General features: G+C 36.8%; 1 protein-coding gene across 2 annotated transcripts in view; it reads right to left on the bottom strand.

The window, feature by feature from the left end:
* DGKK (diacylglycerol kinase kappa) overlaps positions 1 to 22803 on the bottom strand; it is a gene marked incomplete at both ends in the record, with an annotated part of 169913 nt that overhangs the window by 43380 nt on the left and 103730 nt on the right. For both annotated transcript variants that reach the window (XM_079727400.1, XM_079727399.1), the window contains one exon: positions 151 to 253. In XM_079727400.1, coding sequence (XP_079583526.1) covers positions 151 to 253 — 103 coding nt within the window. The remainder of the gene's footprint in view (positions 1 to 150; positions 254 to 22803) is intronic.

Raw genomic sequence — 22803 nt, forward strand, 5'->3', positions numbered from 1 at the left:
TGAGCTGTCTATACACATATGCAGACTCGTACTCCCAGAAATGTTTGACTGGTTGACCAGATTAATTTAATTGCAGTCTTTTTCTCTAGGCTTTGCATCTTCCCTCCCTCCCTAATGTATTCCCCAATGTATGAAAGTTTAGCTACTCACCATCACCTTTGGGGTCGCTGAGGGCAGTGGGAGGAATGACTGATGATCGATGACTTCCAAACCAGCATTCCTTGGAAAACCGTCTCCTGCAGTCATCATGCACCTGGAACAACAGGAGAAGAAAGAAAAATCTTGAGTGGGGTGAGAAAAGGATAACATAGACTAGCATTTTGTCCCAATTCCAAAATTTAAGTGCTCAGTATTCAAAATTCCCTTTATGAGATTTGGTGCCATACACATACCCCTGACTCAACCTCTCTTTCCAACCTGAGCCTGCACCATCCCTGAGTGTGACCTCTGAATTCTGTTCCTTTCAAAGGTGGCTTTCAGAAGATACATATCACAGGCACTGCATAGATGCCAGTCCTAGGGCACAATTTTAGTGGCCTACAGAATGGGTAGTTTACTTGCAGTATAAGAGTGCAAATCCTGATAACGTGTTGTTATGCTTCATTCCTTACAACAACTGTGTGCTGTAGGGAAGACATATTAAGTTTGTTTTAGAAATGAAGAAACCAAAGCTCAGAGAGGTAAAGGATCTTGCTCAAGGTCAAACAACTGGGAAGTGAAAAGGCTGAGACTCTGCTGCCTTCCCCACTAATGGCATATTTCCCAGATTTCTGATATCTTCAAGCATCACTTCCTGGAAAACTACACAGTTCCTAGAAGACATGAATCTGGCCTAATTATGCAAAACAATTAAAAGAGATCCAGAGGACAATCAGAGTCATCTTCCTTTTTATTACAATATAATTGAGATAAGTATTACACTAATTTCAGGTGTACAGAATAATAATTTGATATTTGTATATACTGTGAAATGGTCACCATAATAAGTCTAGTTAACATCCATCACTATACATAGTTACATATTTTTCCTTGTGATGAGAACTTTTAAGATTTACTCTCTTTTAAAAAATTTTTAAAATTTTATATTAGCGTATAATTGATCAACAATGTTGTGTTAATTTCAGGTATACAGCAAAGTGATTCAGTTATACATATACATGTATCTATTCTTTTTCACATTCTTTTCCCATTTGGGTTATTACAGAATATTTGGCAGAGTTCCCTGTGCTATACTGTAGGTCCTTGTTGGTTAAAAGATTTACTTTCTTAAGGAACCCTAACATCATACTAAAGGAATCCACCAAAACACAAAGAAAGAAACCAGGAGGAGAAGACAAGAACAGAGAAGAACTACAAAAACAACCAGCAAACAATGAACAAAATAGCTATAAGTAAATACCTATCAATAATCACTTTAAATTTAAATGAACTAATGCTCCAATCAGAAGACATAGAGTGGCTGAATGGATACAAAAACAAGGTCAATATATATGCTGCCTGCAAGAAACTCAATTCAGATCTAAAGACACACACAGACTGAAAGTTATAGGATAGAAAAGGGTATTCAATGCAAATAGCAATTAAAAGAAAGCCACGGTAGCGGTACTTATATCAGAAAAAATAGACTTTAAAGCAAAGACTGTAACAAAACAAGGAGGGACATTAAATTATGATAAAGGGGTCAATTTAACAAGATGGTATAACATTTGTAAACATTTATGCACTCAACAGAGGAGCACCTAAATATATAAAGCAAATATTAACAGAAATAACTGAAGAAATAGACAGAAATACAATAATAGTAGGGGACTATAATACCTCAGTTACGTCAATGGATATATCATCTGACAGAAAATCAATAAAGAAACACTGGCCTTAACATATTAGATGAGATTACCTTAATATATACACCTATAGAACATTCCATCAAAAAGCAGCAGAACACACATTCTTTTCAAGTACACATGGAACATTCTCCAGATACATCACGTGTTAGGCCACAAAACAAGTCACATTAAATATAAGAAGATTCAAATTATATTAATCATCTTTTCTGACAACAACACTATGAAACTAGAAATCAACTCCAAGAAGAAAACTGGAAAAAACACAAACACGTGGAGACTAAACAACATGACGCTAAAAAACCAATGGTCAGTGAAGAAATCAAAGAAGAAATAAAAATATACCTTGAGACAAATGAAAATGGAAACACAACTGTCCAAAATCTATGGGACATAAGGTTAACAGTTGATCTTTCAGCAGAAACTCTGCAAGCCAGAAGGAACTGGCAGCACATATTTAAAGTGGTGAAGGAGAAAAACCTACAACCAAGATTACTCTACCCAGCAAGGATCTCATTCAGATTTGATGGAGAAATTAAAAGCTTTACCGACAAGCAAAAGCTGAGAGAGTTCAGCACCACAAAACCAGCTTTACAACAAATGCTAAAGGAACTACTCTAGGCAGGAAACACGAAAGAAGGAAAAGACCTACAATAACAAAACCAAAACAATTAAGAAAATGGGAATAGGAACATACATATCGATAATTATCTTAAATGTAAATAGATAAAATGCTCCTACCAAAAGACACAGACTCGCTGAATGGATACAAAAACAAGACCCGTATATATGCTGTCTACAAGAGACCCTCTTCAGACCTAGGGACACATACGGACTGAAAGTGAGGGGATGGAAAAAGATATTCCATGCAAATGGAAATCAAAAGAAAGCTGGAGTAACAATTCTCATATCAGACAAAATAGACTTTAAAATAAAGACTGTTACAAGAGACAAAGAAGGACACTACATAATGATCAAGGGATCAATCCAAGAAGAGGATATAACAATTGTAAATGTTTATGCACCCAACATAGGAGCACCTCAATACATAAGGCAAATACTGACAACCATAAAAGGGGAAATCGATGGTAACACAATCATAGTAGGGGACTTTAACATCCCACTTTCTCCAGTGGACAGATCATCCAAAATGAAAATAAATAAGGAAACACAAGTTTAAATGATACATTAAACAAGATGGACTTAACTGATATTTATAGGACATTCCATCCAAAAACAACAGAATACACATTTTTCTCAAGTGCTCATGGAACATTCTCCAGGATAGATCATATCTTGGGTCACAAATCAAGCCTTGGTAAATTTAAGAAAATTGAAATTGTATCAAGTATCTTTTTGGACTACAGCGCTATGAGACTAGATATCAATTACAGGAAAACATCTGTAAAAAATACAAACACATGGAGGCTAAACAATACACTACTTAATAACCAAGTGATCACTGAAGAAATCAAAGAGGAAATAAAAAAATACCTAGAAACAAATGACAATGGAGGCACGATGACCCAAAACCTATGGGATGCAGCAAAAGCAGTTCTAAGAGGGAAATGTATAGCAATACAATCCTACCTTAAGAAACAGGAAACAACTCAAATAAACAACCTAACTTGCACCTAAAGCAATTAGAGAAAGAAGAACAAAAAACCCCCGAAGTTAGCAGAAGCAAAATCTATGGGACAAAGCAAAAGTAGTCCTAAGAGGGAAGCTCATACTAATACAGGCCTACCTCAAGAAACAAAAATCTCAAATAAAGAATCTAAATATACCTTTAAAGGAACTACAAAAAGAAGAATAAGCAAAGACAAAAGTTAGAAGAAGGAAAAAAATAATAGATCATAGAGGAAATAAATGAAATAGAGACAAAAAATACAAGAGATCAATGAAAGTAACAGTTGGCCTTTTGAAAAGATGAACAAAATCAAGAATCTTATTTAGCCAGCCTCATCAAGAAAAAAAGAGATTACCTAAATAAGTAGAATCAGAAATTAAAGAGGAAAAATTACAACTTGACAACACAGTAATATGAAGGATAAGAGAATACTATGAACAATTATATGTCAACAAATTAAACAACCTAGAAGAAATGGAAAAATTTCTAGATCATATAATCTTCCAACACTGAATCATGAAGAAATAGAAAATCTGAATAGACTGATTATTAGTAATGACATTGAATCAGTAATCAAAAAACTCCCCCCAAACAAAAGTCAAGGTCCAGACGGCTTCACAGGTGAATTCTACCAAATATTTAAAAATACTTAATATCTATCACTTTCAAATTATTGCAAAAAATGAAGACAAAGGAATACTTCCAAATTCATTCTACAAGGCCACAATTAACCTGATACCAAAACCAGACAAAAACACTGCAATAGGGCTTCCCTGGTGGCGCAGTGGTTGCGAGTCCGCCTGCCGATGCAGGGGACACGGGTTCGTGCCCCGGTCTGGGAAGATCCCACATGCCGCGGAGTGGCTGGGCCCGTGAGCCATGGCCGCTGAGCCTGCGCATCCGGAGCCTGTGCTCCGCAACGGGAGAGGCCACAGCAGTGAGAAGCCCACGTACCGCAAAAAAACAAACAAACAAACAAACAAAAAAAACACTGCAATAAAGAAAATTACAGGCCAATATCTTTGATAAATATAGATACAAAAATCCTCAACAAAATATTAGCAAACCAAACTTAACAATACATTAAAAGACTTATACACCATGATCAAGTGGGATTCATTCCAGAGATGTGAGGATGGTTTAACATCCATAAATCAATAAATGTGATATGCCAAACTAAAAAAAAGAGGGATAAAAATCACATGAGCATCTCAATAGATGCAGAAAAGCATTTGATAAAATTCAATATCAGTTTATGATCAAAAATTCTTAACAAAGTGGGTATAGAGGGAAAGTACCTCAACATATTAAAAGGCCATATATGACAAACTCGCAGTTAACATTATATTCAACGTGAAAAGTGGAAAGCTTTTTTTTAAGATTAGCAATGAGACAAGGATGCCCACTCTTGCCACTTTCATTCAACATAGTATTGGAAGTCCTAGCCACAGCAATGAGGCAAGAAAAAGAAATAAAAAGCATCAAAACCAGAAAGTCAGAAGTAAAATAATCACTATTTTCAGGTGACAGAATAGTATATAGAGAAAACACCAAATACTCCACCAAAAATCTATTAAAGCTAATGAATGAATTCAGAAACTTGCAGATACAAAATTAATATACAGGACTTCCCTGGTGGCACAGTAGTTAAGAATCTGCCTGCCAATGCAGGGGACACAGGTTTGAGCCCTGGTCCAGGAAGATCTCACATGCCACGGAGAAACTAAGCCCATGCACCACAACTAGTGAACCTGCACTCTAGAGCCCGTGAGCCACAACTACTGAGCCCTCGTGCCACAACTACTGAAGCCTGCATACCTAGAACCCATACTCCACAACAATAGAAGCCACTGCAATGAGAAGCCTGCGCAACTCAATGAAGAATAACCCCCACTCACTGCAACTAGAGAAAGCCTGGGTGTAGCAATGAAGACCCAATGCAGCCAAAAATAAATGAATAAATAAATTTATTTAAAAAATTAATATACAGAAACCTGTTGCATTTCTATACATTAAGGATGAACCAACAGAAAGAGAAATGAAGGAAACAATCCCGTTTATAATTGCATCAAAAATAATAAAATACCTAGGAATAAATTTAATCAAGGAGATAAAAGACGTGTAGCCTCAAAACAATAAGACAATGATTAAAGAAATTGAAGATAACACCCAAAAAATTTGGAAAATATGCCCACACTCATGGATTGGATGATTCAATATCATTAAAATGTCCATACTACCAAAAGAAATCAACAGATTCAATGCAATCCCTATCAAAATACCAGTGGCACTTTTCACAGAACTAGAAAAAATATATATAATTTTTAATGAAAACACAAAAGACTCCAAAGAGACAAAGCAATCTTGAGAGAGAAAAACAAAACTACAGGTGTCACACTCCCATACTTGAAAGTATACCACATAGCTACAGAATTCAAAACAGTATGGTACTGGTACAAAAACAAGATGCATAGATTAATGGAACAGAACAGAGAGTCCAGAAATAAATCCACAATCATACAATCAATTAATCTATAACAAAGAAAGAGAGACTACACAATGGAGGAAGGACAGCCTCTTCAATAAATGGTGCTGGGAAAACTGGACAGCTGCATGTAAAAAAATGAAATTACAACATTCTTTAACACCATACACAAAAATAAACTCAAAATGGATTAAAGACCTAAGTGCAAGACTGGACACTATAAAAGTTTTAGAGGATAAATGGTGAAAAACTGAAACCATTTCTACTAAGATCAGGAACAAGATACGGTTGCCCACTCTCACCATTATTATTCAACATAGTTTTGGAAGTTTTAACCACAGCAATCAGAAAAGAAAAAAGAAATAAAAGGAATCTAAATCGGAAAAGAAGAAGTAAAACTGTCACTGTGTGCAGATGACATGATACTATACATAGAGAATCCTAAAGATGCTACCAGAAAACTACTAGAGCTAATCAATGAATTTGGTAAAGTAGCAGGATACAAAATTAATGCACAGAAATCTCTTGCATTTCTATACACTAATGATGAAATATCTGAAAGAGAAATTAAGGAAACACTCCCATTTACCATTGCAACCAAAAGAATAAAATATCTAGGAATAAACCTACCTAAGGAGACAAAAGACCTGTATGCAGAAAACTATAAGACACTGATGAAAGAAATTAAAGATGATACAAACAGATGGAGACATATACCATGTTCTTGGATTGGAAGAATCAACATTGTGAAAATGACTATACTCCCCAAAGCAATCTACAGATTAAATGCAATCCCTATCAAACCACCAATGGCATTTTTCACAGAATTAGAACCAAAAATTTCACACTTTGTATGGAAACACAAAAGACCCCGAATAGCCAAAGCAATCTTGAGAAGGAAAAACGGAGTTGGAGGAATCAGGCTCCCTGACTTCATATTATACTACAAAGCTACAGTAATCAAGACAGTATGGTACTGGCACAAAAACAGCAATATAGATCAATGGAACAGGATAGAAAGCCTAGAGATAAACCCACACACATATGGTCACCTTATATTTGATAAAGGAGGCGAGAATATACAATGCAGAAAAGACAGCCTCTTCAACAAGTGATGCTGGGAAAACTGGACAGCTACATGTAAAAGAATGAAATTAGAACACTTCTTTACACCATACACAAAAAAAATCTCAAAACGGATTAAAGACCTAAATGTAAGGGCAGACACTATAAAACTCTTAGAGGAAAACATAGGCAGAACACTCTATGACATACATCATAGCAAGATCCTTTTTGACTGACCTCCTAGAGAAATGGAAATAAAAACAAAAATAAACAAATGGAACCTAATGAAACTTCAAAGCTTTTGCACAGCAAAGGAAACCATAAACAAGATGAAAAGAACCTTCAGAATGGGAGAAAATATTTGCAATCAAAGCAACTGACAAAGGGTTAATTTCCAAAATTTACAACCATCTCATGCAGCTCAATATCAAAAAAACAAACAACTCAATCCAAAAATGGGCAGAAGACCTAAATAGACATTTCTCCAAAGAAGATATACATATTGCCAACAAACACATGAAAGAATGCTCAACATCATTAATCATCAGAGAAATGCAAATCAAAATCACCTCACACCAGTCAGAATTGTCATCATCAAAAAATCTAGAAACAATAAAGGCTGGAGAGGGTGTGGAGAAAAGGGAACCCTCTTGCACTGTTGGTGGGAATGTAAATTGATACAGCCACTCTGGATAACAGTATGGAGGTTCCTTAAAAAACTAAAAATAGAACTACCATATGACCCAACAATCCCACTACTGGGCATATACCCAGAGAAAACCATAATTCAAAAAGAGTCATGTACCACAATGTTCATTGCAGCACCATTTACAACAGCCAGGACATGGAAGCAAGCTAAGTGTCCATCGACAGATGAATGGATAAAGAAGATGTGGCACATATATACAATGGACTATTATTCAGCCATGAAAAGAAACAAAATTGAGTTATTTTTAGTGAGGTGGATGGACTTAGAATCTGTCATACAGAGTGAAGTAAATCAGAAACAGAAAAACAAACACTGTATGCTAACACATATATATGGAATCAGAAAAAAAAAGGTTCTGAAGAACCTAGGGGCAGGACAGGAATAAAGACGCAGACATAGATAATGGACTTGAGTACATGGGGAGGGGGGAGGGCAAGCTGGGGTGAAGTGAGGGAGAGGCATTGACATATATACACTACCAAATGTAAAATAGATAGCTAGTGGGAAGCAGCCACATAGCACAGGAAGATCAGCTTGGTGCTTTGCGACCACCTAGAGGGGTGGGATAGGTGTGGTGGGAGGAAGACTCAAGAGGGAGGGGATATGGGGATATATGTATACGTATAGCTGATTCACTTTGTTATACAGCAGAAACTAATACAACATTGTAAAGCAATTATACTCCAATAAAGATGTTTAAAAAATAAAAATACAACTAAAAAACAACCAAAGCTCTTAGAGAAAAACATAGGCAGAACACTCTTTGACATAAATTGCAGCAATATCTTTTTCTAGCTGTCTCCCAGAGTAATGGAAATAAAATCAAAAATAAAGAAATGGGATCTAATTAAACTCAAAAGCTTTTGCACAACAAAAGAAACCATAGACAAAGTGAAATGAAAATCGACAGAATGGGAGAAAATACTTGCAAACAATGCAGCTGACAAGGGATTACTCTCCAAAATTTACAAACAGCTCATCAGGCTCAATATCGAAAAAACAAACAACCCAACTAAAAAATGGGCAGAAAACGTAAATAGACATTTCCCCAAAGAAGACATACAGGTGGCCAGGAGGCACATGTAAAGATGTTCAACACTGATAATTAGTAGGGAAATATAAATGAAAACTACAATGAGATATCACCTCACACCAGTCAGATTGGGCATCATTAAAAAATCTACAAACAATAAATGCTGGAGAGGGTGTGGAGAAATGGGAACCCTCTTACACTTTTTGTGGGAATGGAAATTGGTACAGCCACTATGGAGAACAGTATGGAGGTTTCTTAGAAAACTAAAAATAGAGCTGCCCTATGACCCAGCAATTCCACTCCTGGGCATATACCCAGAGAAAAGCATAATTCAAAAAGATGCATGCACCCCAATGTTTATTGCAGCACTGTTTACAATAGCCAAGACATGGAAGCGACCTAAATGTATATTGATTTTGAATCCTACAACTTTACTGAATTTTTTTTATTAATGCTAACAGTTTTTTGGTGGAGTCTTTATGGTTTTCTATATATAATACTGTGTCATCAACAGTCGGAAGTGGTCAAGATGGCAGAGAAGGAACACCCTGAGCTCGCCTCCTCGAACAGGCATACTAGAAATTACAACTATTTACAGAGCAATTATTGATGAGAAAGACCAGAAGATTAGCATGAAAGTGTTACAATTAAAGAGATAAAGAACGAACCACAATGAGATGGGTAGGGGAGTGGAGACGCAGTACAGTCAAGAGCCATATTCCTGTGTGGGCGACCCACAAGTGGGAGGATAATTACAATTGTAGAGGTTCTCCCCAAAGAGCAAAGAGCCTCAGCCCCTCATTGAGCTCCCAAGCCCAGGGGTCCTGCAGCAGGAAGACAAGCTCCCAGACAGTTTGGCTTTGAAGGCCAGCAGCAATTATTTTTTGGAGAGCCAGAGGAATGTGGGGAAAGAGACTCCACTCTTAAAGGATGCACATAAAACCTCACATGCTCTGGGAACGAAGTCAGAAGTGGTAGTTTGAAAGCATCCTGGGTCAGACCCACCTGCTGATCTTAGAGAGCCTCCCAGAGAGGGTCAACTGGAACTCATGCTCGGGACATAGACACTGGCAACACCCATTATTGGGAATGCGTTATACCACATGCACACTGGTGCTGGCAAGGGCCATTTTGGCATCTTCCCTCCAGCTTATTAGCACAGAGACCTAGCCCCAACTGTCAGCTTCTTGGCACCAGTACTGAGATGCCTCAGAAGAAGTAGCTAGTCAGGAATGGACACAGCCCCACCCAAAAGCAGGGGGGCTGCATTAAGACCTCCTGCGCCCACAGCCACCCTGTGATCCAACCCTTACATCAGAGGGCCCAGGACCCGGCCCCACACACCAGTGCACTGGACCCCGTAGGGGCCCTCTCAGCTAGCCATAGGGACCCAGTCTCACCACCAGTGGACCAGCACCAATTCCAGGAAAATCAGGGCCCTGCATCCAGAGACCCCAGAACTGGCCCTTCAAATCAGTGGTCTAGCACTAGCACTGGGAGCAGCCTCACCAGCCAGTGGGCACACACCAGCCCCAGGACCCCCTGGGCCCCAAATCTGCCCAACAAGGAGGTCAACACACCAACTCCAGGACCCCCAAGGCCCTGCAGCCAGAGACCCTGGGACATGGATATACCAAACAGTGAACTGGCACTAGCCCCAGAACCCCTTGAGCCTCAGCCCTGCCCACCAGCAGACCAACACCAGCTATGAGACACCTTGGACTCCTGAGACAATCACCCTGGGATACAGCCACACTCAGCACACTGACACCAGCTTTGGGACACCTCAGATGCTGCAGTCAGCTGTGTCAGGAAGCAGCCCTGCCTACTAGCAAGCCAACATTAGACCAAGGACCACTGGTCCTGCAACCTACCACCACAGAACCCAGCTTTGCTGACCAGTAGGCCAGCATTAGCCCTGCCCCTCCAAAACGGCTTGATAGCCAGCTGCTTCATGACCTGGTCCCACCCACCTGCAACTGGCAGTCTGCACACAAGGTGAGGCCTGGCAACCAACCAGACCAGGTGCCAACCAGCCTACCAGACCACCCACAGCAGTCAGCCCACCACAACAGAAAGACCCATGAAGCCCACATAGGGGACAACCCTAGAGCATATAGTTCTGGTGACCAGAGCAGAGTGCACTGCTGGGACACATAAGATGTCTCCTACAAAAGGCCACTTCTTCAAGGTCGGGAAATATAACCAACCTGCGAATACACAGAAATAAAAACAGCAAATTAGGCAAAATAAGGTGACAGAGGAACATGTTCCAAATGAAGGAACAAGATAAAATCCAGGAAAAAGAACTAAATGAAGGTGAGGTAAGCAACCTATGCAATAAAGATTTCAAGGTAATGACATAAAGAAGTTCAATGAACTCAGGAAAAGATTGGATGAACAGAGTGAGAAGTTAGAAGTATTCAGCAAAGAGTTACACAACATAGAGAAGAACCAAACAGAGATGAAGAAGAAAACAATAACTGAAATAAAAAATACACAAGAAGGAATCAGCAGTAGCTTAACTGATACAGAGGAACATATCAGCAATTTGGAAGACAGAGGAATGGAAATCACTGAAGCTGAACAGAATAAAGAAAAACAAATAAAAAGAAATGAGGACAGTTTAAGAAACCTCTGAAACAACATCAAGTGTAGTAACATTCACATTATAGGGGTCTCAGAAAGGAAAAAGAGAAAGAGACAAAGAACTTATCTGAAGACATAATAGCTGAAAACTTCCCTAACCTGGGAAAGGAAACAAATATCCAAGTTGAGGATTCACAGAGAGTCCCAAACAAGCTTGACCCCAAGAGGACCACACCAAGACACATTGTAATTAAAATGGAAAAATTAAAGATAAGAGGGAATATTAAAAGCAGCAAGGGAAAATCAACAAGTTATGTACAAGGGAACTCCCATAAGGCTATCAGCTGACTTTTCAGCAGAAACTGCAGGCCAGAAGGGAGTGGCACAATATGTTTAAAGTGATGAAAGGAGGAAACCTACAACCAAGAATATTCTACCTGGCCAGGATTTTATTTGGATTTGATGGAGAGATCAAAAGGGTTACAGATAAGCAAAAGCTAGGAGTTCAGCATCACAAAACCACCTTTACAAGAAACATTGAAGGGATTTCTGTAAGCAGACAAGGCCACAGCTAGAGATATGAAAATCACAAAAGGAAAAATCTCATTGGTAAAGGCAAATATATAGTAAAGGTAGTATTAATGATGTATAAGGGTAGTAGGAAGGTTAAAAGACAAAAGTAGGAAAACCATATATATCCACAATAAGCAGTTAAGGGAGAAACAAAACAAAAAATGTAAAATCTGATGTCAAAAAGAGCAAACTTGGAGGGGGGAATACAGGGTTGTTAAAATGCATTTGAGCTTAAGAGATCAAAACCAAAATAATTATATATATATATATATATATATATATATATATATAAAATACACACACACACATACACAAACACACACAGCTATATCTAAACCTCATGGTACCCTCAAACCAAAAATCTATAATAGATACACACAAAAAAGAGAAAGGAATTCAAACATAACACTAAAGGTAATCTTCAAATCACAAGGGAAGGGAACAAAAGAAGAAGAAAGGAACAAAAAGAACTACAAAAAAACCCTTAAAACAATTAACAAAATAGCAATAAGTACATAACCTATCAATAATCACTTTAAATTTAAATGGACTAACTGCTCCAAACAGAATATACAGAGCGGCTGAAGGGATACAAAAACAAGGCCCATATATATGCACCTACAAGAAACTCACTTCAGATCTAAAGACACACACAGACTGAAAGTGAGAGGATGGAAAACACTATCCAATGCAAATGAAAATTAAAAGAAAGCCAGGGTATCAATACTTATATCAGACAAAATAGAGTTTACAACAAAGACTGTAACAAGAGACAAAGAAGGACATTATGTAATGATATAGGGATCAATCCAAGAAGAAGATATAATAATTGAAAATATATATACACTCAACATAAGAGCAAATAAATACATGAAGCAAATATTAGCAGGCATGAAGGGAGAAATTTACAGTAAAACAATAATAGGAGGGGTTTTTAACAACCCACTTACATCAATGAAGAGATCATCCAGACAGAAAATAGAAAATCAATAAGGAAATGCTGTCCTTAACACATCAGACAAAATGTATATATATATATATATATATATATATAAATATATATATATATATAAGCTAAATATTATACTATTAAATGACCAGTGGATCACTGAAGAAATCAAAGAAGAAATTAAAAAATACCTGGAGACAAATGAAAATGAAAACACAATGATCCAAAATCTATGGGATGCAGCACAAGCAGTTCTAAGGGTGAAGTTTATAGTGATACAAGGCTACCCCAGGAAACAGGAAAAATCTCATATAAACAGTCTAACTTTACACCTAAAGGAGCTAGAAAAAGAAAAACAAACATAACCCAAAGTTAGTAGAAGGACATAAATGAGAAAGATCAGAGAAGAAATAAATGAAATAGAGACTAAAAAATGGAAAAGAGCAATGAAACTAAGAGTTGGTTCTTTTAAAAGATAAAATTGATAAAACTTTAGCCAGATTAATAAAGAAAAGGAGAGGGTCCAAGTAGATAAAAACAGAAATGAAAAAGGAGAATTTACAACTGACAGCACAGAAATACAAAGGATCATAAGAGACACCTATGAACAATTATATGACAATGTAGAAGAAATGGACAAATTCCTAGAAATGCACAATCTCCCAAGACTGACCCAGGAAGACAGAGAAAATATGAATAGACCACTTACCAGTAATGAAATTGAATCAGTAATAAAACATTACTCTCAACAAAAAAAAGTTCAGGACCAGAGGGCTTCACAAGTGAATTCTACAAAATATTTAGAGAAGAGTTAACACCTATATTCTCAAACTATTCCAAAATACTGAAGAAGAGGGAACACTCCCAAATTCATTCTATAAGGCCACCATTACCCTGATACCAAAATCAGACAAAACACTACAAAAAAGAAAATCATGGGCCAATATCTTTGATGAATGTAGGTGCAAAAAGCCTCAATCAAATGTTAGAAAACCAAATCTTACAATACATAAAAAGAATCATACATGACGATAAATTTGTATTCATTCCAGGGTCACAAGTGTGGTTCAACATATGCAAATCAATCAACGTGTTGAGATGGGGTTCTCTGGGTCTTGGTGCTGAGATGGAGTTCTCAGTGGAACAGGATAGAAAGCCTAGAGATAAACCCACGCACATATGGTAACCTTATTTTTGATAAAAGACGCAAGAATATACAGTGGAGAAAAGACAGCCTCTTCAATAAGTGGTGTTGGGAAAACTGGACAGGTACATGTAAAAGTATGAGATTAGATCACTCCCTAACACCATACACAAAAATAAGCTCAAAATGGATTAAAGACCTAAATGTAAGGCCAGACACTATCAAACTCTTAGAGGAAACCATAGGCAGAACACTCGATGACATAAATCACAGCAAGATCCTTTTGGACCCACCTCTTACAGAAACGGAAATAAAAACAAAAATAAACAAATGGGACCTAATGAAACTTCAAAGCTTTTGCACAGCAAAGGAAACCATAAACAAGACCAAAACACAACCCTCAGAATGGGAGAAAATATTTGCAAATGAAGCAACTGACAAAGGATTAATCTCCAAAATTTACAAGCAGCTCATGCAGCTCAATAACAAAAAAACAAACAGCCCAATCCAAAAATGGGCTGAAGACCTAAATAGACATTTCTCCAAAGAAGATATATAGATTACCAACAAACACATGAAAGAATGCTCAACATCATTAATCATTAGAGCAATGCATATCAAAACTACAGTGAGGGCTTCCCTGGTGGCGCAGTGGTTGAGAGTCCGCCTGCCGATGCAGGGGACATGGGTTTGTGCCCTGGTCCAGGAAGATCCCACATGCCGCGGAGCGGCTGGGCCTGTGAGTCATGGCCACTGAGCCTGCGCGTCCAGAGCCTGTGCTCTGCAACGGGAGGGGCCGCAACAGTGAGAGGCCCACGTACCGTAAAAACAAAAAAAACAAAAGAAAAACTACAATGAGATATCGTCTCACACCGGTCAGAATGGCCATCATCAAAAAATATAGAAACAATAAATGCTGGAGAGGGTGTGGAGAAAAGGGAACCCTCTTGCACTGCTGGTGGGACTGTGAATTGGTACAGCCACTATGGAGAACAGTATGGAGGTTCCTTAAAAAACTAAAAATAGAATTACCATACAACCCAGCAATCCCACTACTGGGCATATACCCTGAGAAAACCATAATTCAAAAAGAGTCATGTACCAAAATGTTCGTTGCAGCTCTATTTACAATAGCCAGGAGATGGAAGCAACCTAAGTGTCCATCATCAGATGAATGGATAAAGAAGATGTGGCATATATATACAATGGAATATTACTCAACCATAAAAAGAAACAAAATTGAGTTATTTTTAGTGAGGTGGATGGACCTAGAGTCTGTCATACAGAGTGAAGTAATTCAGAAAGAGAAAGACAAAAACCGTATGCTAACACATATATATGGAATCTAAGAAAAAAATGTCATGAAGAACTTAGGGGTAAGACGGGAATAAAGACACAGACCTACTAGAGAGTGGACTTGAGAATATTGGGAGGGGGAAGGGTAATCTGTGACAAAGTGAGAGAGTGGCATGGACATATATACACTACCAAACGTAAAATAGATAGCTAGTGGGAAGCAGCCGCATAGCACAGGGAGATCAGCTCGGTGCTTTATGACCACCTAGATGGGTCGGATAAGGAGGATGGGAGGGAGGGAAACACAAGAGGGAAGAGATATGGGAACATATGTGTATGTTTAACTGATTCACTTTGTTATAAAGCAGAAACTAACAGACCATTTTAAAGCAATTATACTCCAATAAAGATTAAAAAAAAAAACCTAGGAATAGAGTTAACCAAGGAAGTGAAAGACCTATAGCATGAAAACTATAAAATTTTGACACAGGAAGTTAAAGATGATTCAAAGAAATGGAAAGATATCACTTGCTCTTGCAATGGAAGAATTAATATTGCTAAAATGACCATACTACCAAAAGCAATCTACAGATTTAAAGCAATCCCTATCAAAATACCCATGACATTTTTCACAGAAGTAGAACAAATAATCCTAATATTTATATGGAACTACAAAAGACCCAGAATTACCAAAGCAATCGAGAAAGAAGTAGAAAGCTTGAGGAACCGCAATCCCTAACTTCAGATCTTACTACAAAGCAACAGCAATCAAAAGAGTATGGTAGTGGCACTAAAACAGACACATAGATCAATGGAACAAAATAGAGAGCCCAGAAATAAATCCATGCACATATGGTCAATTAATCTATGACAAAGGAGGCAAGAATATACAATGGAGAAAAGAGAGTCTCTTCAACAATTTGTTTTGGGAAAACTGGACAGCTACATGTAAAACAATGAAATTAGAACATTCCCTCAAACTATATAAAAAAATAAACTCAAAATGGTTTAAAGACCTAAATGTTAAGACATGACACCATAAAATTCCTGGAAGAGAACATAGGCAAAACATTATTTGACATAAATCATAGCAATATTTTCTTAGATCAGTCTCCCAGGGCCAAAGAAATAATAGGAAAAATAAACAAATGGGACCTAATCAAACCACCAAGAAAACTAAAAGAAAACCTATGGAATGGGAGAAAATATTTGCAAACGATGTGGCTGAGAAGTGGTTAATATCCAATATATACAAACAGCCCATACAACTCAATATTGAAAAAACCCAATCAAAAAATGGGCAGAAAACCCAAATAGACATTTTCCAAGGAAGAAATACAGGTGGCCAAGAGGCAAAAGAAAAGATGATCAACATCACTAATTATTAGAGAAATGCAAGTCAAAACTACAATGAGGTATCTCTTCACACTGGTCAGAATGGTTATCATCAAAAGGTCTACAAATAATAGACGCTGGAGAGGATTAAGAGAAAAGGGAACACTTTACACTGTCAGTGGGAAAGTAAATTGGTGCAATCACTATGGAAAACAGTATGGAGGTTCCTTAAGAAACTAAAACTAGAACTACCATATGATCCAGCGTTTCTTCTCCTGGGTATACATCTGGAAAAAATGAAAACTCTAATTTGATAAGATACATGCACCCCAACGTCCATAGCAGCACTATTTACAATAGCCAAGACATGGAAGCAACCCAAGTGCCCATCAAAAGATGATTGGCTTAAGAAGGTGTAATATATATACACGATGGAATAGTAGCCATAAAAAAGAATGAAATCTTGCCATTTGCAGCAAAGTGAATGGACCTAGAGAATATTATACTCAGTGAAATAAGTCAGAGAAAGACAAATACTATATGATATCACTCTTATGTGGAATCTAAAAAAGAATACAAATGAATCTATATACAAAACAGAAGCAGACTCACAGACATAGAGAACAAATGGGTTATCAAAGGGGAGAGGAAGAAGGGGAGGGAAAAATTAGGAGTATGGGATTAACAGGTACAAAGTACTATACATAAAAGAGATAAGCAACAAGGATTTACTGTATGGCACAGGGAATTATATCCAATGTCTTGTAAAAACCTATAATGGAATATAATCTGCAAAAAAATTGAATCATTATACTATATACCTGAAACTAATACAATATTGAAAATCAACTATACTTTGATTGAAAAATGAAACAAAAGACTACAAAATGTGTAGATGAGGATGAGAAGAAATTGAAAACCTTAGACTGAAATATTATTCAGCCATAAAAAGGAATGAAGTATTACATTCATTCTTATAACATGGATGAATCTTGAAAACATTAAGCTAAATGAAAGCAGCAGTCAAAAAAGGCCCCTATTGTATGATTTCATTTATATGAAATGTCCAGAATAGGCAAATCCGGAGACAAAATGTAGATTAGTGGTTTCCAGAGTCTGCAAGGAGGGGTCCTGGGGAGTGACTGCCAATGGGTACGTGGTTTCTTTTGGGGGTGATGAAAATGTTCTAAAATTGATTGCAGTGATGATTGCACAACACTGTGATATACTAAAAATAACTGAATGTACACTTTAAATGGGTGAATTGTGTGGCATGTGCATTATGTCTCAATAAAGATGTTAAAGAATTTTTAAAAATCCTCAACAAAATATTGCATTATTTTTTTAAGTTTATTTACTATTTATTTAATTTTGTCTGAGTTTTTTTTTTTTTTTTTTTTTTTTTTTGCCGTACGCGGGCCTCTCACTGCTGTGGCCTCTCCCATTGCAGAGCACAGGCTTTGGATGCGCAGGCTCAGCGGCCATGGCTCAGGGGCCCAGGCGCTCCACGGCATGTGGGATCTTCCCGGACCGGGGCATGAACCCATGTCCCCTGCATCAGCTGGTGGACCCTCAACCACTGCGCCACCAGGGAAGCCCAATATTGCATTATTAAAAGGATCATACACCAAGATCAAGTGGTATTTACTCCAGGGATGTAAATATGATTCAACATCTGCAAAAAAATCAATGTGATGCACCATATTAAACTGAAGAATAAAAATCATATGATAATCTCAAAAGATGCTTTAAAAAGCTTTTGACAAAATTCAACATTAATTTATGATAAAACTCTCCAGAAAGTGGGAATAGAGGGAACATGCCTCAACCTAATAAAGGCCATATATGACAAACCCACAGCTAACATCATACTTAATGTGAAAAGCTGAAAGCATTTTCTCTGAGACCAGGAACAAGACAAGGAATCCCACTCTCGCTGCTTTTGTTCAACATGATATTGGAAGTCCTATCCACAGCAAACAGAGAAAAAAAGTAATAAAAGGAATCCAAATTGGAAAGGAAGATGTACAACTGTCACTGTTTGCAGATGACATGGTACTATACATAGAAAACCATAAAGTTGCCATGAAAACACTACTAGAACTCATCAATGAGTCTGGCAAATTTACAGGATGTGAAATTAAGATACAGAAATCTGTTTCATTTCTATACACTCACAACGAACTATGAGAAAGAGAAATTAAGAAAACAATCCTATTTACAGTAGCATCAAAAGAATAAAATACCTAGGAATAAATCTGACTAAGGATATAAAAGACCTTTACTCAGAAAACTTTAAGACACTAATGAAAGAAATTGAAGATGACACAAACAGATGGAAAGATATACTGTGTCCATCGATTGGAAGAAATAATATTGTTAAAATGACCATATAACCCAAGGCAATCTACAGATTCAATGCAATCTTTATCAAAATACCAACGTAATTTTTCACAGAACTAGAACAAATCATTCTAAAATTTGTGTGGAAACACAAAAGAACTCAAATAGCCACAATAATCTTGAAAACAAAAAAGAACAGAGCTGGAGGTATCACCGTCCATGATTCCAAACTGTACTACAAAGTTACAGTAATCAAAACACATTGGTACTGATTCAAAAACACATAGATCAATGAAACAGAATAGAGTGCCCAGAAATGAATGCACACTTTTTTTTTGGCAATTAATCTATGACAGAGGAAGCAAGAATATATAGTGGGGAAAAGACAGCTTCTTCAATAAATGGTGTTAGGTAAAGGTAACCTTGGCAGCTACATGCAAAAGAATCAAACTGGATTACTCTCTCATACCATGCATAAAAATAAATTTAAAATGGATTAAAGCCTTAGATATAAGACCTGAAACCACAAAACTTCTAGAAGTAAACATAGGCTGTAAGGTCTTTGACGTTGGTCTTAGTAATTTTGTTTTTTTGCATATGTCTGCTCAGTCAAGGGAAACAAAAGCAACAGTAAACAAATGGAGCCTAATCAAACTACAAAGCTTTTGCACTGCAAGGGGTACTATCAACAAAATGAAACGACCACCTACTGAATTGTAGAAAATATTTGCAAATGATATATCTAATAAGGGTATAATACCTGAAATATACAAAGAACTCATATAACTCAACATCATAAAAACAAAAAAACTAATTAAAAAATGAGCAGAGGACCTGAATAGACATTTCTCCAAAGAAGATGGCCAACAGGCAAATGAAAAGATGCTCAACGTCACTAATCATCATGGAAATGTAAGTAAAAACCACAATAAGATATCACCTCACAACTGTCATTATGGCCTTTATCAAAAAGACAACAAATAACAAGCGTTTGTGAGGATGTTGAGAAAAGGAAACCCTAGTGTAGGTGGGAATGTACATTGGTGCAGCTACTATGGAAAACACTATGGAGATCCCAAAAAATATATTAAAAATAGACTCCCATATGATCCAGCAATTCCACTCTTGGGTATTTATCTGAAGAAAACAAAAACACTAATCAGAAAAGGTATATGCACCTCTATGTTCACTGCAGCATTATTTCCAGTATCCAAGATATGAAAGCAACTTAAGTTGCCCATCCAAAGATGAATCGATAAAGATGTGATATAGATATACAGTAGATTATTACTCAGCCATTAAAAAGAATGAAATCTTCCCATTTGTGATACCATGGATGGACCTAGGGGGTATTATGCTAAGTGAAGTAAGTCGGACAGCAAAAGACAAATACTATATGATTGCACTTATATGGGGAATCTTAAAAAAGAAAACAAATGAACAAATATAACAAAACAGAAACAGAGTTATAGATACAGGGAACAAACAGGTGGATGCCAGAAAGGAGGGGAGGTTAGTGAAGGAAAGAAATAGGTGAGGGAGATTAAGAGATACACACTTCCAGTTACAAAATAAATGAGTCATGGGTATGAAGTGTACAGTGTGGGAAATATAGTCAATAACTATGTCATACCTTTGTATAGTGACATTCTAACTATACATATTGTGGTGATCATTTTGCAGTATATAGAAATATTGAATCACTATGTTGTGTAATAGGAAATAACATAGTGTTCAGGTCATTATACTTCAAAAACAAACAACAAAGAAACAAACAATAGAAAGAGACCAGACTTGTAGTTACCAGAGGTGGGGGGTCAGGGAGGGGAAATTGGATGAGGCAGGCAAAAGGTACAAACTTCCAGTTATAAGATAAATAAGTACTAGGGATGTAATGTACACATGATAAATATAATTAACACTGCTGTATGTTATATATTAAAGTTGTTAAGAGGGTAAATCCTAAGTGCTCTCATTATGAGGAAAACAATGCTTTCTATTTCTTTAATTTTATATCTATATGAGATGATGGATGCTCACTAAACTTATTTTGACACTCATTTCACGATGTATGTAAGTCTAATCACTATGCTGTACAGCTTAATCTTATATAGTGCTGTATGTCAATTATATCTCAATAAAACTGGAAAAAATACATCATGTCATCTCCAAAAAGTGACAGTTTTATTTCTTCCTTTGTGATTTTGATGCCTTTTCTTTCTTTTTCTTGTCCAGTTGCTGTGGCTAGGACTTCCAATACTATGTTGGATAAAAGTGGTGAGAGTGGGCATCCTTGTCTTTTTCCTGATCTGAGAGGAAAAGTTTTCAGCTTTTTACCATTTTTTTGGCTGTGCCACATGGCTTGAGGGATCTTAGCCCCCCGACCAGGGATTGAGCCAGGGCCCTGGCAGTGAGAATGCCAAGACCTAACCACTGGACTGCCAGGGAATTCCCAGCTTTTCATCACTGAGTGTGATGATAGCTGTGAGCTTGTAATATATTGCCTTTATCATGTTGAGGTATATTCCCTCTATACTCACTTTGCTTAGGGTTTTTATCATAAATGAATGTTGAATTTTGTCAAATGTTTTTTCTACACCTATTGAGATGATCATGTGATTCTTATCTTTCATTGTATTAATGTATCACATTGTTTTATGTGCAGATGTTGAACCATCCTTGCATCCTTGGAATAAAGCTCAGTTGAACATGGTGTATGATCCTTTTAATATACTACTGAATTCAGTTTGTTAATATTCTGTTGAGGACGTTTGCATACTTGTCCATCTGGGGTACTGTTCCGTAATTTTCTTTTCTTGTAGCATCCTTGTCTGGTTTTGGTGTCTGGGTAATTCTGACCATGTAAAATGGGTTTGGAAGTGTTCCTTCCTCTTTTATTTTTTGGAAGAGTTTGAGAAGGATTGATATTAATTCGTCTTTTAATGTTTGGTAGAATTCAACAGTCAAGCCATCTGTTCCTGGACTTTTGTTTGTTGGGAATTTTTTTTTTTATTACTGATTCAGTCTCCTTACTTGTAACCGGTCTGTTCAGGTTTTCTATTTCTTTATAATTGAGCCTTGGTAGGTTGTATGTTTTTAGGAATTTGTCCATCTCTTAGGTTTCCAATTGGTTGAGAAGTAGTTCATAGTAATCTTTTATGATCCTTTATTTCTTTGGTATCAGTTGCAATGTCTCCTCTTTCAGTTCTGATTTTATTTATTTGAATCCTCTTTCTTATTTTCTTGGTATGTCTAGCTAACAATTTGTTAATTCTGTTTGTTTTAGTTTCACTGATCTTTTCTGTTTTCTCTTTAGTCTCTGTTGCATTTATTTCAACCCTGATCTTTGTTATTTCCTTCTGTCTATCAACTTTAGGCTTCTTATTTTATTTTTTCTAGTTCCTTGAGGTATAAAGTTAAGTTGTTTATTTGAAAAACTTCTTCTTTCTTGAAGTAGGTATTTATCACTATGAGCTTTCCTCTTACAACTGCTTTTGTTGCATGCCATATGTTTTAGTATGTTGTTTTTCCATTTTCATTTGTTTCAAGGTTGTTTTTATCTTTCTGATTTATTCATTGACCCATTGGTTGTTCAGTAGCATGTTGTTTAATCTCTACATATTTGTGAATTTTCCAGTTTTCTTCCTGTAATTAATTTGTAGTTTCATACTATTGTGGTCAGAAAAAATGATATGATTTCAATCTTTTAAAATGTATCAGGACTTGTTTGTGGCCTAACATGTAACCTATCCTGGAAAATGTTCAATGTGTGCTTGAGAATAATGTGTATTCTTCTGCTTTTGGATGA

This window comes from Hyperoodon ampullatus (genome assembly GCF_949752795.1).
Source record: "Hyperoodon ampullatus genome assembly, chromosome: X".
Classification (NCBI taxonomy): Eukaryota; Metazoa; Chordata; class Mammalia; order Artiodactyla; family Ziphiidae; genus Hyperoodon; species Hyperoodon ampullatus.